The following is a 20,495-nucleotide window of genomic DNA, read 5'->3' as shown; positions in this document are numbered from 1 at the left end:
AAAAACTTGACGCTGTAACTATGACCAACAAGGAAACCAAAATTGCTCTTGGTTTTATTCATTTGGCCCCTGTCCCCCTCTCTCCCTTTCTTTCTCCTTTCGCGTCCTTCGGTTGAAACAGCAGTTTTTATTAAATGTCCAATGTGTAACATATGCCAGAATTTAAACTTAAAACATTAAAACAATGAATTATCATTATCGATCTATGAGTTGTGTTGCAGAGATATCTTCTGAAAGTCAGCTATCTGACAGTTCGGGCCCGTCCAGTGTAGGAGGCGATAGTGAGTCACTGTAGCTCCAGTCTGCCCTCAGTACAGAGAGAGAAGAAGTAGAGCTGTCTGACTCGGGCAGACTCAGGGCGTGTCAACATTACATCCATGATCCCTGCACGTTTTGATAGTTTGTTTTGATTAAATCCAAAGTGGCAGAAACGAGAAAACGACTCGCAGCATCGGACAGATGTGCCGTTAGCAGTTAGCGGATAGCACTGATTTAGCCGACTCCCCATCCGGATCGTCAAACTTTCTGTTGCCGCTGTTAGACCCAGCGGTCCATCTGTTACTCTCGGTGCTGGGATATTCGCCGGCCGTATCCGAGGCGCCGGAGCGGCTGCACGATCCACTCTGGGAGAGGCAGTTCTGTATAGGCGCGTCGGAGGAAACAAAAGCACGAGTCGTTCTCTCGTCTCCGCCGCCCAGACCCAAGCCAACATACATTATATAAAGAATACACTATAATACTGTACAACTTAGAATACAATAAATATGACAAACTACTACAGCTAAAATATAAACAGGTTAACATAATCTAGTTGGCTTTTTTTTATTTTTGATGATTGATGAATTCAGATTGTATGGACCCACTCGGAGAGGTGAAATACTGCCCCCTATTTCTGTGCAGCGGGTTGCTCGGAATTACACATTGAACCTTTAAACCTGAAGAACCAGAAGGGAAAAACTAGGTCAAAAAGGAGAGACAAGTAAAGGAAAACAGGAGTAGGCAAGGGGGCCAGGGAGGCAAGGAGTTATAGAAAAAAAGTGGAGCAGATGGAGGAGAAAATTAATAGTGTCCCCCCCCCCCCCCCCCCAAATCCCAAAAAAACACTTGTTTGTGATTAAGAGACAAAGAGAGATTGAGAGACAGATGTAAAGGGCAGTATGGAAAGCTTGTCTTCCACCAGCAGCCAGGGATGGGTGGAACATGGAGATGAGGGTCATTGAGGGCGCAGGGAGGGAGGGGGGTACAAGGGCACAAAAGTGTCTCTAACCAGTTAAGTTAATATATCAGCGGATATGAGAAAGGGTTTGAAATGGCGACAAAATAAAAGAGAGACAAAACAAAAATATTTAAATTATATTCCTGCACATCACCTTTTGATAATATATATATATATATATATATATATATATATATATATAAGATAAGATAAATGTACTGAGCTTTTGAGCAAAGGTAGCTACAGTAACATGGCAGACCCTAAAAACAACAGACCTTTAAACCTTTCATGAATCAATCCCTGTTATTGACACAAACCAAAATCCCTTCATTATAATCTAAATAGCACTAATGAATATTGCATGGATGACAGAAGGGACTATGGAGAGCGGTCATAGAGCCATTAGACAGTAGCAGCAGGGGGGCAGTAACAGTATCTAGATGCCAGATGGCCAATTCTGCCCTGCACTCTAGCCCTGCTATTGTTATACTGCTGACCCTGATGGAAAGGGGTGTCTCCAGCTTGCTTAAGAGCAGTACAGAGCAATAGGATGGTTATGGGAAAAGTGTTGTTCACGCTCAAGCAACCCGTGTTGGAGAATGTGTAGAGGTACAAGATGGCAGAGTAAAGTTAAGTACAGGCTCTCAGCTTTTCACATCCTGCAGCAGATCATCAGATCAAATAAGGTTATGCTATGGCTTCACCTTCATGTCTGGCAAAGCATGTTTTTGGACGGCTTGGTAGGTCAAATGGCAACTCACATTCTGGCATATTTTTTTATGTGTTTAGTTCAAGGCTGAGATATATTGATATATTTTTAGTCTCTAGTATGGGTCTGTTAAAGTCTCAAGTCCAAGCTGAGATAACCCCAATGACATCATCAGGGTTATTTTTGGAGAGCTGCCTCCAGAACAACAGAAGACATTGAAAAATAGTTTTCACAGGCTAAGCAGTGCCCCGTTAATGTTAATGTTAATGTTAACATACAGAATTGACTCAAACGTTCTACAATGCTCAACCTCCAACATCAACAGCGCTGTTAAAAGAATGTAAGAAAGAGTAATTAACTTTTGTGGTCGGTCGTAGGGATTTCTCCCTCCAATATTTGCAAATGCTCAAACAGCAGAGTCAAGTATCTGGTCCATATATAAAATGAATAGGACTGTCACTTTGACTGTCACTTTTGACTATACTAGCGTACTGCACTAGCTAATCTGATTTCATAGGCTATCGCTAGGTAGCTTTCTGGCACAAAACAGAACAAATATTGTCTCATTCATATACTAAAGAACCAGTTAATATGACCAGACTGATGTTACACACTATGAAGCTACACTACTTAGAAGACTTTGACACTAACATATTAAAAAATAAAAATGTATATAGTATTTGTTGTAGTACTGATATGTTGGACTACTGAATCAGAAAATATATAAATATTTGATCGGCTTTTGAGGCACCTACCCGTTGACTGATTGGTAGATACAGTTGTCAGTGTTTGTACAGAGCAGCAGGGCCCTCCCACCGGTCATGGTGCTAGCAGCTGGCATCCTGCACAGTCACACAAAGAGAGACAAAGTCCATAAGTACAATGTATTTGTAGGATTGGGGGAATGCATTGCGTGGATGGTAAAAGTTGTCGTAACACATGCAAATGCATGTAGGTCAGGAAGTAGCAAAGACAGACATTTATAAGTCAAACTGTTACAGAGCATACATTTAGACCGTTTAAAATATTCCATCTTAAATATGTGGAGATGAAACGTAAAAAATAGGCGAACATACAGACTGAAAAATGAGAGTTAGGTTAGGAGCTACGTCCCCAGGACTCCAGAGGGGGAAAATCTAACTCTAGTGTGTGAATGTAAAACTACCAAACAGCTCAAGCCTCTGATTTTTGTGGTTGGCAAAACTCATTTTCTGAACCAAGCTGCAGAGAAGCAGACCTCACAGGTTGCACGGCATCCCCCCAAAACTGGCACACAAAAAAACCCCACTTGATAAATAATTGGAGGATACAACTAAAAACTAAACTTTAACAACAGGCATAAACATCAGCGCCTATGTGGTAAACGTATGGAATGTACTAAAAACACATTGTAACATGCTCCATTAGGAAAACATCACTGGCAACTGGAAGACAGAGAAGGGCACGGAGTTCAACTTTTTTCACGTTATCCCTCTCGTCTTTTTGCAGTTGCCAGAACAGATTTTTAAAGTACTGCTGCACACAACTCTCCTTTCATTTCAGAAAATAACTTCCTTAAATGTGCGCTGTGTCTTCCAGGACTACAACTTTCCCTCTGTTCTTTATTACGGACAAGTAGTGCCAAGGCGAGGGGGAGAAATTATTACTTGGTCCATTTGTCAGAGTATAATAAAACCAGATCCACTTGGAGCCAAAGCAAGACCATCCGTAAGAAACATTGAATTAGAGCAGCTGGTGCACAGAGCACATGACTTGGCCAATAAAAGCTGGTGGAGGGTTGGCATGAGGCAGTAGGGCCCTAGCCTCTGTCTGGCACAGATGTGGTTATCATAAGAGAGGGGGAAAGGTCAGGGTTAACTCCTGTTGGCAGGCATTCACACACTAATACATGCATTGCCACCCGGCTGCATACCTACACACAAAACCTCCTATGGATCCACACATCCCGCCAAACAGTCCATACTGCAGAGCAACTTATTGATGTGTGTGCATGTGTGACAGCCAGATGTTCTGGGATACTTTAGGGTATCCGTAGGCTGTTAAACATTTCCTGAGCACATCCCCCCCCCCCCCCCCTCCCTCCAATTCTCTCCCAATAAACCTGCATTAGCTAACGCTGACACTCTCCCTTGCCCCCCCTGGCTATGTAGGGAATGCAAGCCTTATTCAGCCAAATTCCACAAATTATTGTCCCAACTGGCAGTCAGAAAAAAAAGCCACAATTTCAGTAGATTACGTAAAAAGAATGCAGCCAAATAGCTGAACTCTTCCCTGAGTTAACAACATAATTGCCCCTCTGGGTCCAGTGTTTTGGAATGATTCTGGGCTTTTTCCATTTTTTCTCTTCCAGAATGAAAGAACAAACGCGACGGAAAATTTGCGGTCTCGTCTGACTGAAAGTAAAATGTGTCATTTTTTAGCTTCTAGTTTTGCTTGCAGCTCAACTTACAGCCCTCAATTGCTTTGTCTTCAAGCAAACCCCCCCCCCCCCCCCCCCCCATCAGCCCAAGGCCTAGCCCCCCCGGAGAGAGGAGGAGGAGGAGGGTTTGTGTCAGCCATCCACTGGCCTGTAGGCCCAAATTATTTTCAGCTGTGAGCCGACCAGAGGTCACATGTTTGAGGGGAAACATCAACCAATTTTTTCCCTTCCTCCCCCTCCTGATTCTTTTCTCCTTACTAAAACCCAACACAGAAATGAAGAACAGAAATCCTGCATGGAAAGGAGGGTGGGCAAGGGGGACTGTAAAGAATGTATAGAGCCTCCTAGGTTTACAGTTTAATTTTTCTCAAGGTTGGGGAGGGTGTTGGATATCACGGGGGGTGGGGGGGGGGGAGGAAAGATGGGAGATATCAAAGAGGAGAGGGGGGATGGGGAGACAGGGGTTGTCAAAACTAAAGAGGAAAGTGGATATTACAAAGAATAATATAAGTATACTGTTGCGCTGTGAAGGCTTTTTAGGCTGTCCCATTTCATTGTTTGGAGCCCCAAGGCCAAAACAGAAAGCGCTGCTCAGTGGAGATTCTAGTGCTTAAAAGGTCATGTGATATTTTCACACAATTTACTGGGCCTGAAAACATCTCAAACTTGACAGCGCTTCCCCACTTTTCCCCGAACCTGAGAAGCAGTAGTGTCTTCACATCTCGTAAAAAGCAGTAAATTTGACAGCATTGTTAGTTTTACAGCGTTCGGTTACTCAGGAAACTCTTTTCGGGAGCAGTGAAGGCTTTTGTCTCCTACAGCTATTGGCAACTATTGTTAACCCTGACCCTCAGAGCAAGATGGCCACCATAACAAAGCAGACGCTGAGGGAAGCCATCTGCTGAGGCCAATAAAAACATCAAGGGAAACTGCCCCCTTCAGCCTTAGCCCTGCGAGGTGTGACAGGCCGTGGACACTGTGGCAGAGGAAGAGGAAGTGGTATTGTTCGGCAGCTGGGTGGATGAGTGCTGGGTGAAGAAGAAGGCAGCGGAGAGTGTGCTAGAATGGAAATAACTTACAATATTTCTAATATTCCAGTTTGATATTCAAAGACAATGATACTTAAGTTTGAGGTCATTCTACCTTCTATACCCAGAATCACCTGTTGACTCCTAATGACCTCCAGATAAAATAACATCAATGTATTCCATAAAGGATAACCTCCAGTCCTGGCCTCAAATGAAAAAGGATTGGTGCTCTGTGAACAGCACACAATCTTAAATGCCTTGAAGCACTAGAGATAGCAGCAGCCGGGGTCAGACGCAGGGCATCAGAGCCAAGCATCAGTTGCATAACAAACCCTGCGGGAGATTTCTATCAGCGGGTGGACACAGACAGATTCTTCCTATAAACATGTACTCACATATAGCACTGAGAGAGGGATGCTGTTGTTTGTTTGGGCTTATTGGCTGAACCATGGAGCTGTAATAAATAGGATCTCGTTCATCAAATATCACCACCTATTCTAAGGGGGGGGGGGTATGACGCTGAGTACAGACAACTGTGGTAAACAAACTTTGCAAGGTTTGACCTGAGGGTAGCACTGGAGGGACCATGCAGGCTAATCTTTATACAGTGGTTACTATGGGACATTATAGCTCTGCTAAGGCAAGTCTTTAACACTGTCCCGAACAGAGTGAAGGGGGGGGTGAAAAGATTGCCCTGATAAAGAGGAGCGAGACGTGATAATTGTTTAAATATGGGAGTCACTCCTGAAAAGCATTTGCAGTGTTGGACTTGATTGTACCCATGAAAAGTGACAAAACAAGTTGTGCAAAGATTTTATTTTACTTTTTAAACAGAGCATAAGAGGGAGAAGTTCAAACACTGCTTACTTTCTCACCTTCACACACCTGGACAACAGCTGTGTGAAGTGAGTGTGAAATTGTTTCCGAATCTGCTCAACCATCTGACGAACACTTCTGATGAAGCACGCAGGCAGCTTCAGGCATAGCTGCTTTGTCAGCTTTAAACGGATTGCTGACTCAGCTGTTCTTCAAGCTAAATGGTAACTTTAGAGTGCTGATATGCTAATGTTTATCATGCAACATGTTAATGTGGACAGTTAGAACTATAAGAAACCAATCAAAAAATGTGATGAGCCTCAGAGGCATCCTGTCATACTGAAGTAAACGGAAGTTTTGAACACAGCAGGACTAAGGGATGGGCAGATGGACAAACAAACTGACAATGCTATCAGTAGACCTACGCCCCTGGTAGGACAAAAATAGAAAAAGTTAAGTAAAAAAAGAGGCAGATCTGAGACTACAAGTTGAAATAGAGATGATATTGATTAGTGTAACTGTCAGATATACAAGTCTAGGGAACCCAAACTCTTTTCCCATTGGCTCACAGACTAATGGTCCCCCAGACGTCAGGTCTGCAGTTGGACCCTTCTCCACAGAACAGGCCACTGCATTGACTCCAAACTCCACACATCTGGCATGCTGTGTAAACTAAATACTAAAGACTGACCTTGGTCTGGTCATACGGTTGTAAATGAATCCCTGACTCACAAAGACTTGGCACATTTGTGTACAGTATGTTAGCCAGCGCACAGATTACTCAGCGGCGTACACATGCAGCTCTTTTTAATAGAAGACGGCCTCACTGATATTTGTTATACTGAACTCACATAATGTTGAATTAAAATGAATCGGCTTGGACTGATTCAATGGCAATGTGATGACACACACACACACACTGCACACACAGCATATTTTCCACAATGAGTTGTTCCTCCAGCGGTGGCAGTTATGAGTTTTAAAACTCAGACAGTGATATTGTCAGCCTGGCTTTTTGATTTGTATCTTTGTTGTTGAGCTCTTTGTGCTTGTTATCTTTAAGTGTTGACTCTTGGTGATGATCGGAGCGGAGTTGAACGGTCTTTATCACATTGTGCGCAGGTGGTGCTGTCAGTGTTTCGTAGCTAGCTTTATCAGGCCTCCGGGTCGCTGTCAGTGAGCTGTTGGCTGGATGCTGCTATAGTGCTCTGGAGGCCTGCCTGCCTCTCCCCAACAGCTGCTTCTCATAAAGATTTCATCCTCCCCTCTATCCCTCTGTCCCTCCATCTCTCTGTCCAGCCAAAAAAACTAACACTATGACATCATCATCTCTTGCTTGTTCTTCCCCAAACCTTTTCTCTCTGTCATTTCAAAATACCTAAAAAGGGCAAAGTTACTCACAGCCCACGCTGCATTTCACAGCTATCAGGACATGGAGTCACGCAAGAAATACAGAAAGCAAACAAAACGAGGCAGCCCCCCCAAACCACTTGACATCCTTATGAGTGAGGTTTTTTTTACATAAAACGGGGAGAAGTAGAGAACATGATAGCTAAAATGGGAATTATATACTGCGAAGAAAAGAAAAGATTATTTATTTTCTTCTTTTTCTTTCCGCACCCACGCTGAGTTGAGGACCCTATCCCCTACAAGATGTGGCTCACATGTGCCAAAACCTTGCCTGCAATCAATTTAACGCACCACTGCACATTTATCCTGCTCTTTCTGGAATGGCAAACTTGGCTGCTTTTTTCCTCCCCGTCCTTCACTCTATTTTATTTCTCCCTTTCATTCTCTCTCTTTCATTCCCACTCAGTCTTGGAGTTGCGGGGATAAAGGTATGATGGAGGAGTGAGTCGATGCATAGGAGGGAAGAATGGTGAGGGACTCTCGTTCCCTTTCGTACTTTCATATGTACCCACATTTTACCTTCTGCAGACCTGGAGAGATTATTCATGTACAGCCAATTTGCTTTGAGCACGGTCGGGTTGCCAGATCTGATATGAAGTGTTTAGTTTGAGCGATATGGGGATTTCACAGTGACTGACATTCTGCCTTGACCTGGTAGGCTTTGACAGGGTTTTGCCTGCTGCCTGAAGAAGAAGTAGAAAAGGAAGGGTTGATGGTAAAGAAAGGGATGTATGGAGAGGAGGAGGGAAGGAGAGGGTCGGGCAAATAAACAATGGAATATTATCTGGGCTCGGCAGACTCCCTCTCTCTTTTTCTCTCCCTGTTTCTTTCTCTGTGTCCTGTTCAGGGCCCCTGTAGCTTTCCCAAGCTGATTTCATAGCAAGGCCTTGGACACGAGCCAACTCCATGACTATGTGTGCCTGTATCTGTGTGTGTGTGTGTGTATCTGCTCATGCATGTGAACTTATCAGTTGTTCACGCATGCCATGTTTTCCTCTCTCTCATCTTCATCTTTTTATCTTTCTATTTTCACTGACATTACTTCTCCATCCTTATCGTTCCGTTCTATATCCGACCACACACCACGGGGATCTGCGGTGTGTGATGTACAGTGGTGTAGATCTACTATCAGCATGGCCCTTAGATGCAAAAGACAAGCACACACATACAGTGCATGTACACGTTATCCTGCTGCCCAGTGTCCTGTCCAAGGCTATTGATAGTCCTCCTGCCCTGCTGTGCTGTGTCCTCTTGCCCCTCCACATCTCCCCCTGCCCCCTCCATTGTTAGGAGAGGATGGACGTGAGACAGCATTGAAACTGGGTTAGCCACAGAACGAGACAGGAACTGACGGGGAATAACACAAACAATTAATTTCTCTCTGCATGCATTTTTGCTTATCAATCCACTCTAAATATAACACAACAGTGTCCATTGTTGTGTGTCTAACGCCACACATTTAGCATTTCTTGTTATTGTGGTTGTCGTTTATTACTGAGACTCTGACGGCCTGCGTGTCTACAGTCTATCCCGCTGGGTGCTGGAAGAATGGTCCAAGATATTACCTCAGAAAATGTATAAACAAACCTTAATTATAATTGGGACCACAGAGGAAGCCACTATGGATGTAATTATGGTGCACAGGCACAACCAAGGGACTGAACGCTACACCATTTAAGAGGCTTCTTGTGCATGAAATGAATAGTTGTTTTCTTGCTTGTTTATTTGTTTGTTTGTGTTTGTGCACACAAAAGACAGGAAGTGTGATGTGACTTGCAGGAAGTGGGAATAAGACTGACCTCCTGTGTAATCCTGAGATGAAGTCATCAAGCTTTTGCACCCCGTACAGTACTGAACTTGAGTTTGTCGCTGATAAATGAGACAGCTGTGACTACCACAAGGTCAGAATGGCAGAAAACGGAAGGAAACCTCCAGACAAACTCAGCAAAATCCTCCTAAAAGTCCTTCTCACTCGCTCCACCTGTCAGAGTTTACAAATGACCATCCCGTAACAGTTTAACCACAGGCTTTTAAAGGAAGGTCTCCCTTTCCCTTTGGAGTTTGTGGCTTCCATTCCACATTCCACTGACTGCAAATGGTGCGGTTTGCAGGCTAATGATGCCCTAAAGTCTTCAAAGTGATATGCCCTTGTAGAAATACAAGTTTGGAGGGGGAGCCTTCGACACCGTTGACCCGATAAAAGGTGATAATTAAGTAGATAATTGAAAAAGATTTGCGGAAGAAGAGTTTTAACTGACCTAGTGGAAATAAATTCTTCCATCTCAACAATGGTTTTTCCCATTCGCCAACAAATACAAGGAGACCTTAAGTAAGCTCAATGAAGAGAAGACAAGTCTACCGGAGAAAAGGACAAGACCATCACAATGAGAAGAGAAACAGAAGTGGAGGACGAGGATGAATCTGTCTTGGAGGCAGAGCAAACACATCTCTCTCTATCCCCCCATCTGGGAGAGGGTGTCATGTTACGTCTCTATGCAGAGTCGGAGCATCTGTCCATCGACTCCCACAGACATGTCAGCTCCTCCTCCCCACAGACAGAAAGCTCCCATCAGCAGAGCTCCTGACTCATCCCTAGTCTGCTCCCAATTACCCCGCTGGCTCTACAGACCAGAGGCCATGCCAACACATCCCGGGGCCTTCTTTTAAACGGCTCTCACTTTGGTTTACACAACGCCATCCAACACTGCCTGCCTCTGTCAAATCCCAAAATGTGGTATATGCAGCTGAAACACTACTCTCGCTTCAGCAACATCTAAAGATTTGGTGATGCAAAGGGCCTTATTTTTAGATTCTCTGCTACTTCATGCACAGCCATATTCTACAGCTTATAATGTTTTCAGATATCCAGCTTCACTTTGGTGATCATCTGACTTTTCTTCTAGCGCTGTTAGCAGGTCTAGTCTTCCGACCACTCAAAGCTCTTCTTATACTACATGTCAACATTCACACGATTCATCCTAATGACTTTGGTGATCCCTGACCTTTCCTATAGTGCCACCGTAAAGTTGACATTTGTGGTTTTAAGTGTAATGACAACTATTATATTGAATGCCATACAAATAGGGACAGAACGCTTTATTTCTAATTAGAAATTAAAGCATGCTTACAGGCTAAATTACAATGTTGAACATATGTACCCTGGCATTGTAAGCACAGCCTTACAGAGAGTGGTTACAGACTCAGATACATTTCTGTCTATTCATGTTGGACAATAAAGCCTTTATGATTCTGAAAGGTCTGCTCTCCCTTTAAATGTTTCTGTATTCAGCTCCCTTCCTTCCAAAGACCAATTAGTGCACACCGTGGGCTCATCTGGCAGTACGAAACAAGACCTTGGTGTGGATGCACCTGCGGTTGGACCACTGTGGTTGCAGCGAGCATAAATCATCACTGACAGAGTAAGTAAGGCTATTGACAGGAAAGCTCGCCAAACAAAAGAAGCCATGGAGCTCTTCCTGGCAATGAGCCTTGCTATTTGGCAGGCAGTGATGAATTTCAATGGATAAGGTCATTCATAAACAGCCAACAGGTATTATGCGTGGTGATAGACACACACCTTCTGTCGTCTGCAACCAAAGCTGTATTCTGTTTCCTACTGCCCTTAAACACAGGAGACAGACATGGCAGGTCTTACACCTCAGACAATGCCTGGATGTTACACTTGAGAGAGTGTCATTGAATGCACCATCATTCACAGGGGAAAAAGGCTCCCGACAGTGAGCAGTATTACAGCATCAGATATTACATTGTCCAAAACGCTCAGACACAGTAAATGTGCAGCCGTGAGTGGACCTACAGACCCTTTCAACAATAATCTGACTTCTTCAGCACACTAACATTATTCTCTGGGCCCCAGATCACATTTCTCCTCCAAGCCGCAGTCTCTGAGCTGAGCTCCAAAGCCCCAATCCTCTCCTCTCCTTCTCCTTCCTGTTTTCCCTCCTTCACATTTTAAGGGTTTCCGTCTGAGAATTCCCACCAGAGCTCCCCCGTCCCATCCCTGCTCCCCTGCTCCTCTGCATGCCTGCACGGAAACAGATTTTTATAAGTCACCCGCCGATCCCCCGGGGGGAGCCAAGCAAGGCGAGAGCTTGGGAAAGTGCTCTTCCGGAGTGTAAACTCCAGAGTCAGAGTCAGAGCCGACGTTTTTGACCTCCACATAGCCTGTGACTGACAACTGCGAGCCTGAGCCAAGACCGCCAGTGGACAAAAAAACTGAGTGAAATGGAGAGGGGTGTTTGGCACCGCTGAAGCAAGCCAAACTAAACTGATCTAAAGGTGTGCGTTTCCATCGTAATCTCCTCAGGACAAGTTGTACTCAACACATGGTACATAGACTTTGTAGTTTGAATGTATGCAGTCGACTGCAACACGCGTGTTTGTTTGTTTTTTTGCATTCTTAAATATTATCTCCATTTCATGTACGTTGCTGTTGTATTACCTAGGTGTTTATACATTTAAACAGTTATTGTACATGTAATAAATTACTAGAGCAAGATTATTAGATTAGTCTGAAGTATTTATATCATAATGATATGAAGGAAATGTGTGAAACGGCAAGAGCAACATCATTATATCAGAAATACTGAGCAATACAACGAGGAATAAACATGTATGCAAAGATTGATGGTTTGTAATGTGACTGAGATTATTTATATCCAAAGTACACATCTGTGCAGATCTAAAAAAGAAGACTGACGTAGACTCCAGGCTGAGCCGACACAACTTGACACAATACAGCAGTGTAGGAAGGATGAAATGATTGTAACCACCATTACGCTGGAGACAGACAAAGAGACAACTACTACTTTACCCGCTCTACAGCTCAACAAGACAGTGTTTAGATATGATTTGGTATGATCAAAGCTCCTCTATGTCTGCAGTGTGTCTGGAGTATCTACTCATTAAGTTGTTACAGTTGGATGAACATTTTGTTAATTCTCATTACAGAGTGGATCCCTAAATTGACAGGTAAACAACATTCTTCTCATTCCCAGTCATTGCTGCAAGAGAAGAAGAACATTAGAGAAGTAGAATGATGATTTGAAGGTCATTTCCATCTCAACTATTACACTCACGAGCAGCACATGACCAAACTAACAAAGCATGCGGTAACATTTTCCCATTTTGCTACGAATGCTCATTATAACATGGCAACCGGAGCCTAAATCAATGAGCTGTACAGCCACATTATAGTTAGACTTTGAACCCAGATGGACGCATTCCTTTCCAGACAGCAGTCTTCCCCACATACAAGTTCTTTTTTCCAAGCTGGGGGATGCCAAACAAATGGTAAATGCATGTTCAAGTACAGTATGTCAGTTAAAGTTCAAATATGTGTCTGTGGGCACGTGTTTGCATCCATGTGTCTGTGCATGTTCTGCTCTACCTTTCCATGTCTGTGTTTGAGTCTTGGCCTGTTTTCTTGCATACGTTTGTGTGTTCTGGAGTGTGTGTGTGTGTGTGTGTGTGTGTGTGTGTGTGTGTGTGTGTGTTCGGGTTTATGCCACCGCCGCACGCTGCCAGTGGACATGAGCTGCAAAGCCAAACCTAACTTGAAACACTGGGCTTCTGGATAGTCTTCATCAGCATTGGTTCGCTGTGATGATTCTCTCAGTCCACATCTAACACCCCTGCCATCAAACCGGAGCTGCCTATGTCTTTGCCCCCCCCCTCAGACTAGAGATCCACATTCATGTACTGTAGTCTGTGTAAACAACGCAGCAGGGCAGCGAGTTAGCCTGCCATGTCCTGGTAAATGTCCCAATTAGAGTCGCAGCAACCATTTTCTCTCAAACCACGGTCCGATTTCTTTTTAATACAACACAGACACCTAGCAGAGTGACACTGCCAGACAGAGCGACAGCTTGCATGTGACACGCTGCGAGAGAAAGACTGCGTGTGTGTGTATGTGTGTCAGGGTTAAGGGAGCATCTAATGAAAAAGCCATGGCCAGCTGCCAATTGGATAAATGCTTCCAGTATCCATTGTGATGGTATGCATTATCCATGCATGCATATGTCTGTATGTGTGTTGCTTTGACTCTTACAAGGACAGGGTTACGGGTGTTTAAGATGGTATGCATCATCAATGCATCTGTGTGTGTGTGTGTGTGTGTGTGTGTGTGTGTGTGTGTGTGTGCGCGTGTGTCTGTGTGAGGGGGGGGTGTTAGGGGTGTTTTTGATCATGACTAAACCCATGGCCATCTACCAACATCACAGACAATAAGTCCCCCGCCATATCTTTCAAACAAGAGGAATTCTTTCACCATCACCACAGGACACATTCTTTCTGAGCACGTCACCGTGGTGACAACAGCAGCTCGGGGACGGCAGGAGATTGGCCTGGTGGGGTCTTTAAGTTGCAGGCCGCCCCGCAGAGTGCCTGTCAAAAGCCAGTTCCTGTAAGAGGAGGGGTACACAGGCTGTAAACTCCTAAAGGCCTGCTGTCACTTTTCTGAGCAGAAAAGAATAGAGAAGACAGATGTCACTGGCTGCATCAGCTAACACACACACACACACACACACACACACACACACACACACACACACACACACACACACACACACACACCACACAACCCAAGAGAAAAACAGTGGAGAATCAGCAATGTTATCACATTTTCACATGACAACAGTAATATGTATGCAGACTTCTGTAATGTCCACACATTAGGCTGCATATACACAATCATAAATGGACATATAAACACACACACACACACACACACACACACACACACACACCTAGTGTACATGTTTGTCAAATGTGAATGGAAATCGCATCTGCATGCAAAACAGGCATCTAACAGTTAACTCTTTCGTAAATTGAGGCCATAGCGTCAATGTGCAAGCTAAACACTGTTTTCCTGGATGAATTTGCACTCTGGTGACGCATAGCAATCATCAAGAACGATTTCTTCACTTCAGCATGCTTCCAAGAAAGGAATAACAAGCTGAATCAGTTGTGAGAGATGACAGACTTAGTCACGATGCTAAACATCTGCTGTTTGAGTTTTCAGGAGGAAAAGAAAATCTGTTAACCTGTATTTAGTAGATTCAGGACCTCATGTGTCGCATGTGTAGATATGTCAGGGTGTGTTTATGCCAGAAGTCATGAGTCACAGAGAATGAAAAGATGGATGGGAATTGGGTGAGAATCCATGAATATCAGTGTGTCAGTGTCTTGCTGTGAAAAGAGGAAGGAAACAGATGAAAATATGCAATTAGAGGAAATGCCCTGAAAACGAATGAGTGTGTGTCTGAGAGTAAAATGATTCAGTCAAGAAGGAGGACCAGGGCGTGGAGAGTGTTAATATTCTGAGGTCACAAATACCCTCCTTTCCACCACAGTGCACATTGTCTTGCACAGCAGTAATGCAGACAGTTAGCCTCTGCCCCTAACTCAGAATGTAAACAACTGACCCAATCTGACAGACCACTGTGTGTGTGATAGTAACACTGGTACACACACACACACACACACACACACACACACACACACACACAATAGCTACAGACCAGAGCCCCTTTACAAGATTGTGGCCCACTTATTACTACCTTGCTGACTAGCAGACAGACAGTCCCTCTGTCTTTATCTCCAACTCTATAAACCGTCTCCTCACAGCGCCGGAGAGTCAGCCAGTCTCAATTCAATAAACTCTTAACTTTACCCAGTTAAGTAAATACAACACCAGTACAGACACAAACAGAGGAATGTTGATGTGTGGTCGTAAAAGCTGCTTACTGACCTGCTGAAAGCTGCTCATTTCTGCCAATATGAAGAAGAAGAAAACACTGAATTTAAGGAGGCGGTGCAGAAAGTTGTCACCTCTGCTGCTGTTACTGCCGAGCAAATGAAATCCAAATGTTCCCGTGTTGCACGTTCTATAGATCTTGTTCTTTAGGTTTTAATGATTGCCCAGCAGGCTGAACTAAAAGGCCCGAGGAAGCCGCTGAGATGGATCATGTTGGCTGGTTGATAACCATCTCTTAAGGGTCATTGCTTATAGGACACAGCAGACATTCCTGTTGCACGGTGGTATGACATGCAACAGAGCACCCGTTATCTCACATGAAGTGATACGGCTCAACACACAGATACACGCATGTGCATCAAACGTAAAAGGTGCCCTTTGTTTGACCACTAGTGGCACTGTGGAGTGACACTTTGATGGAAAGGTCCATATATTGGTTGCTTCTATGAAAGGAAAGGGTCAAGAAAAGTAGCGCAAAGGTTATTCCTGTTTCCTGCAATTCCACATGGTACATTTAGCAGTCGGACCATCGTTTCTCAGTAAAGGATACACATCATTACCCTTGTGATTCTCCTGGAACATATCAACTTATCAACTAACACAGTTAGATATGCATATGATATGCGTTAAACTATTAAGATTCAGATCAGTCTGTTCATAAACTTGAGTTGTGTGATCACAGGTACAATGTAAAGCTTTCGAAAACCAAGTGCACAGTTTCAATCGTGCCTGATAATTATCTGCAAACAAACTTGTTATCCCTAATCCTTGAAAAGCTGACTTTATGGAGCCACCTGAACTATTCTGTCCTCCCTGGGGAGGTCTCCACCCCTGCCTGCCTCCTCAAAACAATACAGGCGCTGGGACTCTGCATGAAGAGGTGCCTTTGTTCACCGTGAAGAATGCTCATCTCACTTATCCTGTCCTCTTTCCCCTCTCTCTCTCTCTCTCTCTCTCTCTCTCCCCCCCCCCCCCCTCTCAACAAGCCGGTTTGGAATGTGATGGCTTTAGTGTGCACTCTGACTGTTCTCCAAATGGTCACCAAAATATCCTTCTACACTTTGTTTTCATTTAATAAGCAGATGAGAGCTGACAGCCATTGACTGTGTGTGTGTGTGTGTGTGTGTGTGTGTGTGTGTGTGCGTGCGCGTGTGTGTGTGCGCTCACGTGTGCTGAGATACTTCAGTGAGGTACAGATGACTCTCTTGTGGGCAGCAGTAATGGACTTGGTGCAGACAGTTTGAGACTGGCTACTTGAGCAACACTCAGGCATACTTTAACTGGAGCCAAAGCAGTCCAGAATGAAATAAGGCTCAAATAAACACAGACAAAACCACATCCTGACATTTACCATCCATAATGCTTACACGTACATTCTGTACATGGACACACACACACACACACACACACATGCATGCTGACACATTGCAGAGAATATGCGAGAAGGCTAACTTGATGCACATGCATGAAGATGGATGATTTTCAGAGCAGATCACTTTGAGTCAGTTGACTTATCTCTATAACCGTTTAGAAAGTGTATCAACTCAATCACTGTGTGTTCAATATGCTGCATAGAAAGAAAACCACATTTTAAAAAGTACATGTAAATACAGTTATTATCTTCTTCACGTTACCTTTCTGAGCTGGGTGAGCCCTGATGAAGTGCTCTTGGAGTAGTTTCTCATTTTGCGTAACCTGACCCCGCAGAAGACAGCATCCACTTGCATGGTTCCTTTCCTTCCGAGTAGTTTTCCTTTCTCCCCCCCTCTCTCTCTTTCTCTCTCTCTCTCTCTCTCTCTCTCTCTCTCTCTCTCTCTCTCTCTCTCTCTCTCTCTCTCTTTCTCTCTTCCACCGTTTGTACACCTCTACCCCTGCCTCCAACTTCTCTCACTTTGCATAGCCCCTGTCTGTACCTCCACACAGAGAAAGACACAGAGTGCAGCTCCAAGCGCACAAAAAGTTTGAAAAAGGCACAAAGTCAGGGAAATCCCTCCTCCCGTCCAGCCTCCAGGCTAAAATGTTTACAGCTTTTTCTCCACTCTCGGCTCTCACACTCTCTCATTCGGACTCCTATCTCTGAATGACGCTGGCTCCTTCTCTTTCTCTCTCTCCCCTTCTCAAACTTTTCCCACCCCCCTCCCTTTCTCCCTTTCTCCCTCCTTCTCTCTCTCTGTCTCTCTCTCTCTCTCTCTGTCTGTCTCTCTCTCTCTCTCTCTCTCTCTCTCTCTCTCTCTCTCCTCCCTCTCCATTTTCCATCAGCACCCCCCTCCACATCCCCTCCCACCCACCTAAACCCCCCACCGCTGAACTAATCTGCAGCTGGCTGGCCGATTGGAGCCCTAGTTGCCGGGGAAACCGAGTGTCCTGCTAAAAGAAAAAAATTGTAATGGAGCAGGAAGGGGCAAAACTGAACACAACTGAAGACATAAATAACAGCCTCCTCCGGGAGCCAATTAAAGAAGCCCAATCTCTTCCTCTCTCAATGAGGGGACAACATGTTCATCTATTTTATCTCTGCAAGACTTTGTTTACAGGTTCACATGTGCAAGGCAACAGCAACAACAACAACAACAACAACAACAACAACAACAACTGCAAGTAGTGTCGAAGCATAAGTGATGTGTGCTGAATGCTGTGTGTGGTGAGACTGCGTGTTCTCACACAGAGAGTGGTTTGGCCACTGAAATCTGCTCAGTGAGAGAAATCATAGTGGGGAGTGCAGCTCAACCTCGGGCCCAGGGCTGCAGAGTAACTCAATGCCTCTGTGGAAAGAGTGGAGAAAATGTGAGTAAGAGAGCCGGAAACAAGGCTGGACATGCATACTGATGACCAGTGTGATTAATAATTAACCTGTTCAACCCCACATTATCCCTCTCATCCATTAATATCCAAGTCCATTATTACAAATGTATGCTTTACAGACAGTTTTAAAAGCTTATATTGAAAATGGGTTGAACTCATGTATGGAGATATGGCTATTTATTGATGCACAAGACACATTTCTCATTTGATGCAAGGTTGCAGCCATTTATGTGATTTTAATATTTCACTGAATAAAACGGTGCTATACAGTAGCTTCAGTGACGTTGGGGCAAAAAGATACAGATTAGAGATGGAACTATCAGTTAATCATTAATCAAGTGGTCGATCAGCAGGAAATTAATTTTTACTATTTTAATAATTGTATCATCTTTAAGGTCTGTATCTGTAATGTTGTAGTGTAGCTTTTATGATGTTGAAACTACTTTTGGTAGTTTAATCTATAAAAACCTATAATATTTTACAAGACAACTACTAACTACTGACTATAGCTGTCAAATAAATGTAATGGAATAAGAAGTTAGTATCAGCATCAAATGAAAATACTCAAGTCATGCATGAAAACTGTGCAAGCACACTAGATGTTTTATTTTATTGATCCTTTATTCAACCAGATTGGGTATCAGGGTTGCATTTTGCTCTTCAGATGTACAGCTAAGTGTCTCGATACAAATGCATTTATAGGAGCCTCAGCTGCATTCCTACAGTCATTTCACTGAGCAGCCTTCATAAAGTGTCTAACGCCATCACCTCTGCAGACCAACTATTCTGCTGACCTCTGAGCCCAAACCCTGACCTCGCCTTTGAAATGCAAGGGAGATCTAAAAAAGCCTGGCTTGTCCATCAATAGCAGTGGGGGGAACAGGGTGGGAGGTGGGGGCTGGTAACATCTGTTTGGCGTTTATCCCAACTTATTGTGTTGCCGAGTCCTCTATGAGGCCTACAGATGGGATCCTGGGAGCGCACCGAACCCACTGTCCAGGGGACTCACACCGTGACTGGGAACATGGCTGGGACAAGTTCTCAGTCCTTGACGGTGCAGAGTAGGCTGATTGCAAGATCTCTGGTTTAAGCAGAGGAAATGACAATGAAATCAAACCCAGGGTATGTTTTGTTCCCTGTATCCTCTTTTCCTTCATGACATACAAACACATTTTGCCAGTCATAACAGTACTGCAGAAAAATAATAAAGCAGCACTTAAGTCATCTTTTAGGAAGTTCAGGAAAAGACAGAGCATCCTATCAGGAAGTGCTTTTTGAAGCCACTTCCATTAATGCCCAAACCACACCAGTTAACTCTGCTCTGACCAGCTAACACCTGATCGTCCGACGGAAAACGTTGTTGTTGAATTAATTTACAGCCTAAATATGTCCTTATGCACCATGTTTCTTTGTGTGTGTCTGTTTTGTTTTCACCCGTTAGACCTCAAACAATTGGTCCATTCATTAATTAGTCAATAGAAGGATTTATTCAATTAATAGGTGCTTAGATACTGCTTTCTTTTTTTTATATATATATATATATATATATATATATATATATATATATATATATATATATAATATAATATAATATAATGATATATAAACATTTTATAGATTATATAAAAAAAATGTTTTTATACATAAATATAAAATATTTATATGTATATATATACATATACATACATATATATATATATATATATATATATATACATATTTTATATACAGAAATATTTTATATTTTTATATACAGAAATATTTTATATATATATACATATTTTATATACAGAAATATTTTATATATATATATAAATATCTTATATATATAAATATATATATATATATGCATATTTTATATACAGAAATATTTTATATACCGGTATATAAATATCTTATATATAAATATATATATATATACATATTTTATATACAGAAATATTTTATATATATAAATATCTTATATATATATATATATATATATATATACATATTTTATATAAATATTTTATATATATATATTTATATAAAAATGTAAAAATATATATATTAAAAATATATATAAAAAACAAAAACAAAATATATATACACAAATATATATTTGTATATATATATATATATATATATTTTTTTTTTTTTTTTCAATTCATCAAGAAAATAATGGATAGTGAAAAGTTGCCCTAGTAGCCTACCTAGAGTGTGTTAACTCTGTATCTTTCTTTGTCCTGTAAAGCACTGTACTTCTGTTTTGAAAAGTGCTAAATAAAAAAAGTTTGCTCACTTTCTTATTTGCTAAGGTCTGTTCTGCCAAATTGAGA

The 20,495-nt window shown here is 42.8% G+C and overlaps 1 protein-coding gene across 1 annotated transcript in view; it reads right to left on the bottom strand.

Annotated features, from left to right (window-relative positions):
• Window positions 1–17,503, bottom strand: part of si:dkey-82f1.1 (DENN domain-containing protein 2A) — a 36,235-nt gene extending 18,732 nt beyond the window's left edge. Inside the window, exons 1-2 of the mRNA XM_029434164.1 lie at window positions 17,010–17,503; window positions 2,681–2,767 (exon numbers count right to left, since the gene is read on the bottom strand). Coding sequence (XP_029290024.1) covers window positions 2,681–2,766 — 86 coding nt within the window. The 5' untranslated portion in view covers window position 2,767; window positions 17,010–17,503. The remainder of the gene's footprint in view (window positions 1–2,680; window positions 2,768–17,009) is intronic.
• Between the last annotated feature and the right edge of the window lie 2,992 nt (window positions 17,504–20,495).

Source organism: Cottoperca gobio, chromosome 6, assembly GCF_900634415.1.
Source record: "Cottoperca gobio chromosome 6, fCotGob3.1, whole genome shotgun sequence".
NCBI classification, from domain to species: Eukaryota; Metazoa; Chordata; class Actinopteri; order Perciformes; family Bovichtidae; genus Cottoperca; species Cottoperca gobio.
Note: the sequence above shows the minus strand (reverse complement) of the source record. Positions and strands in the feature narration are given on the sequence as shown.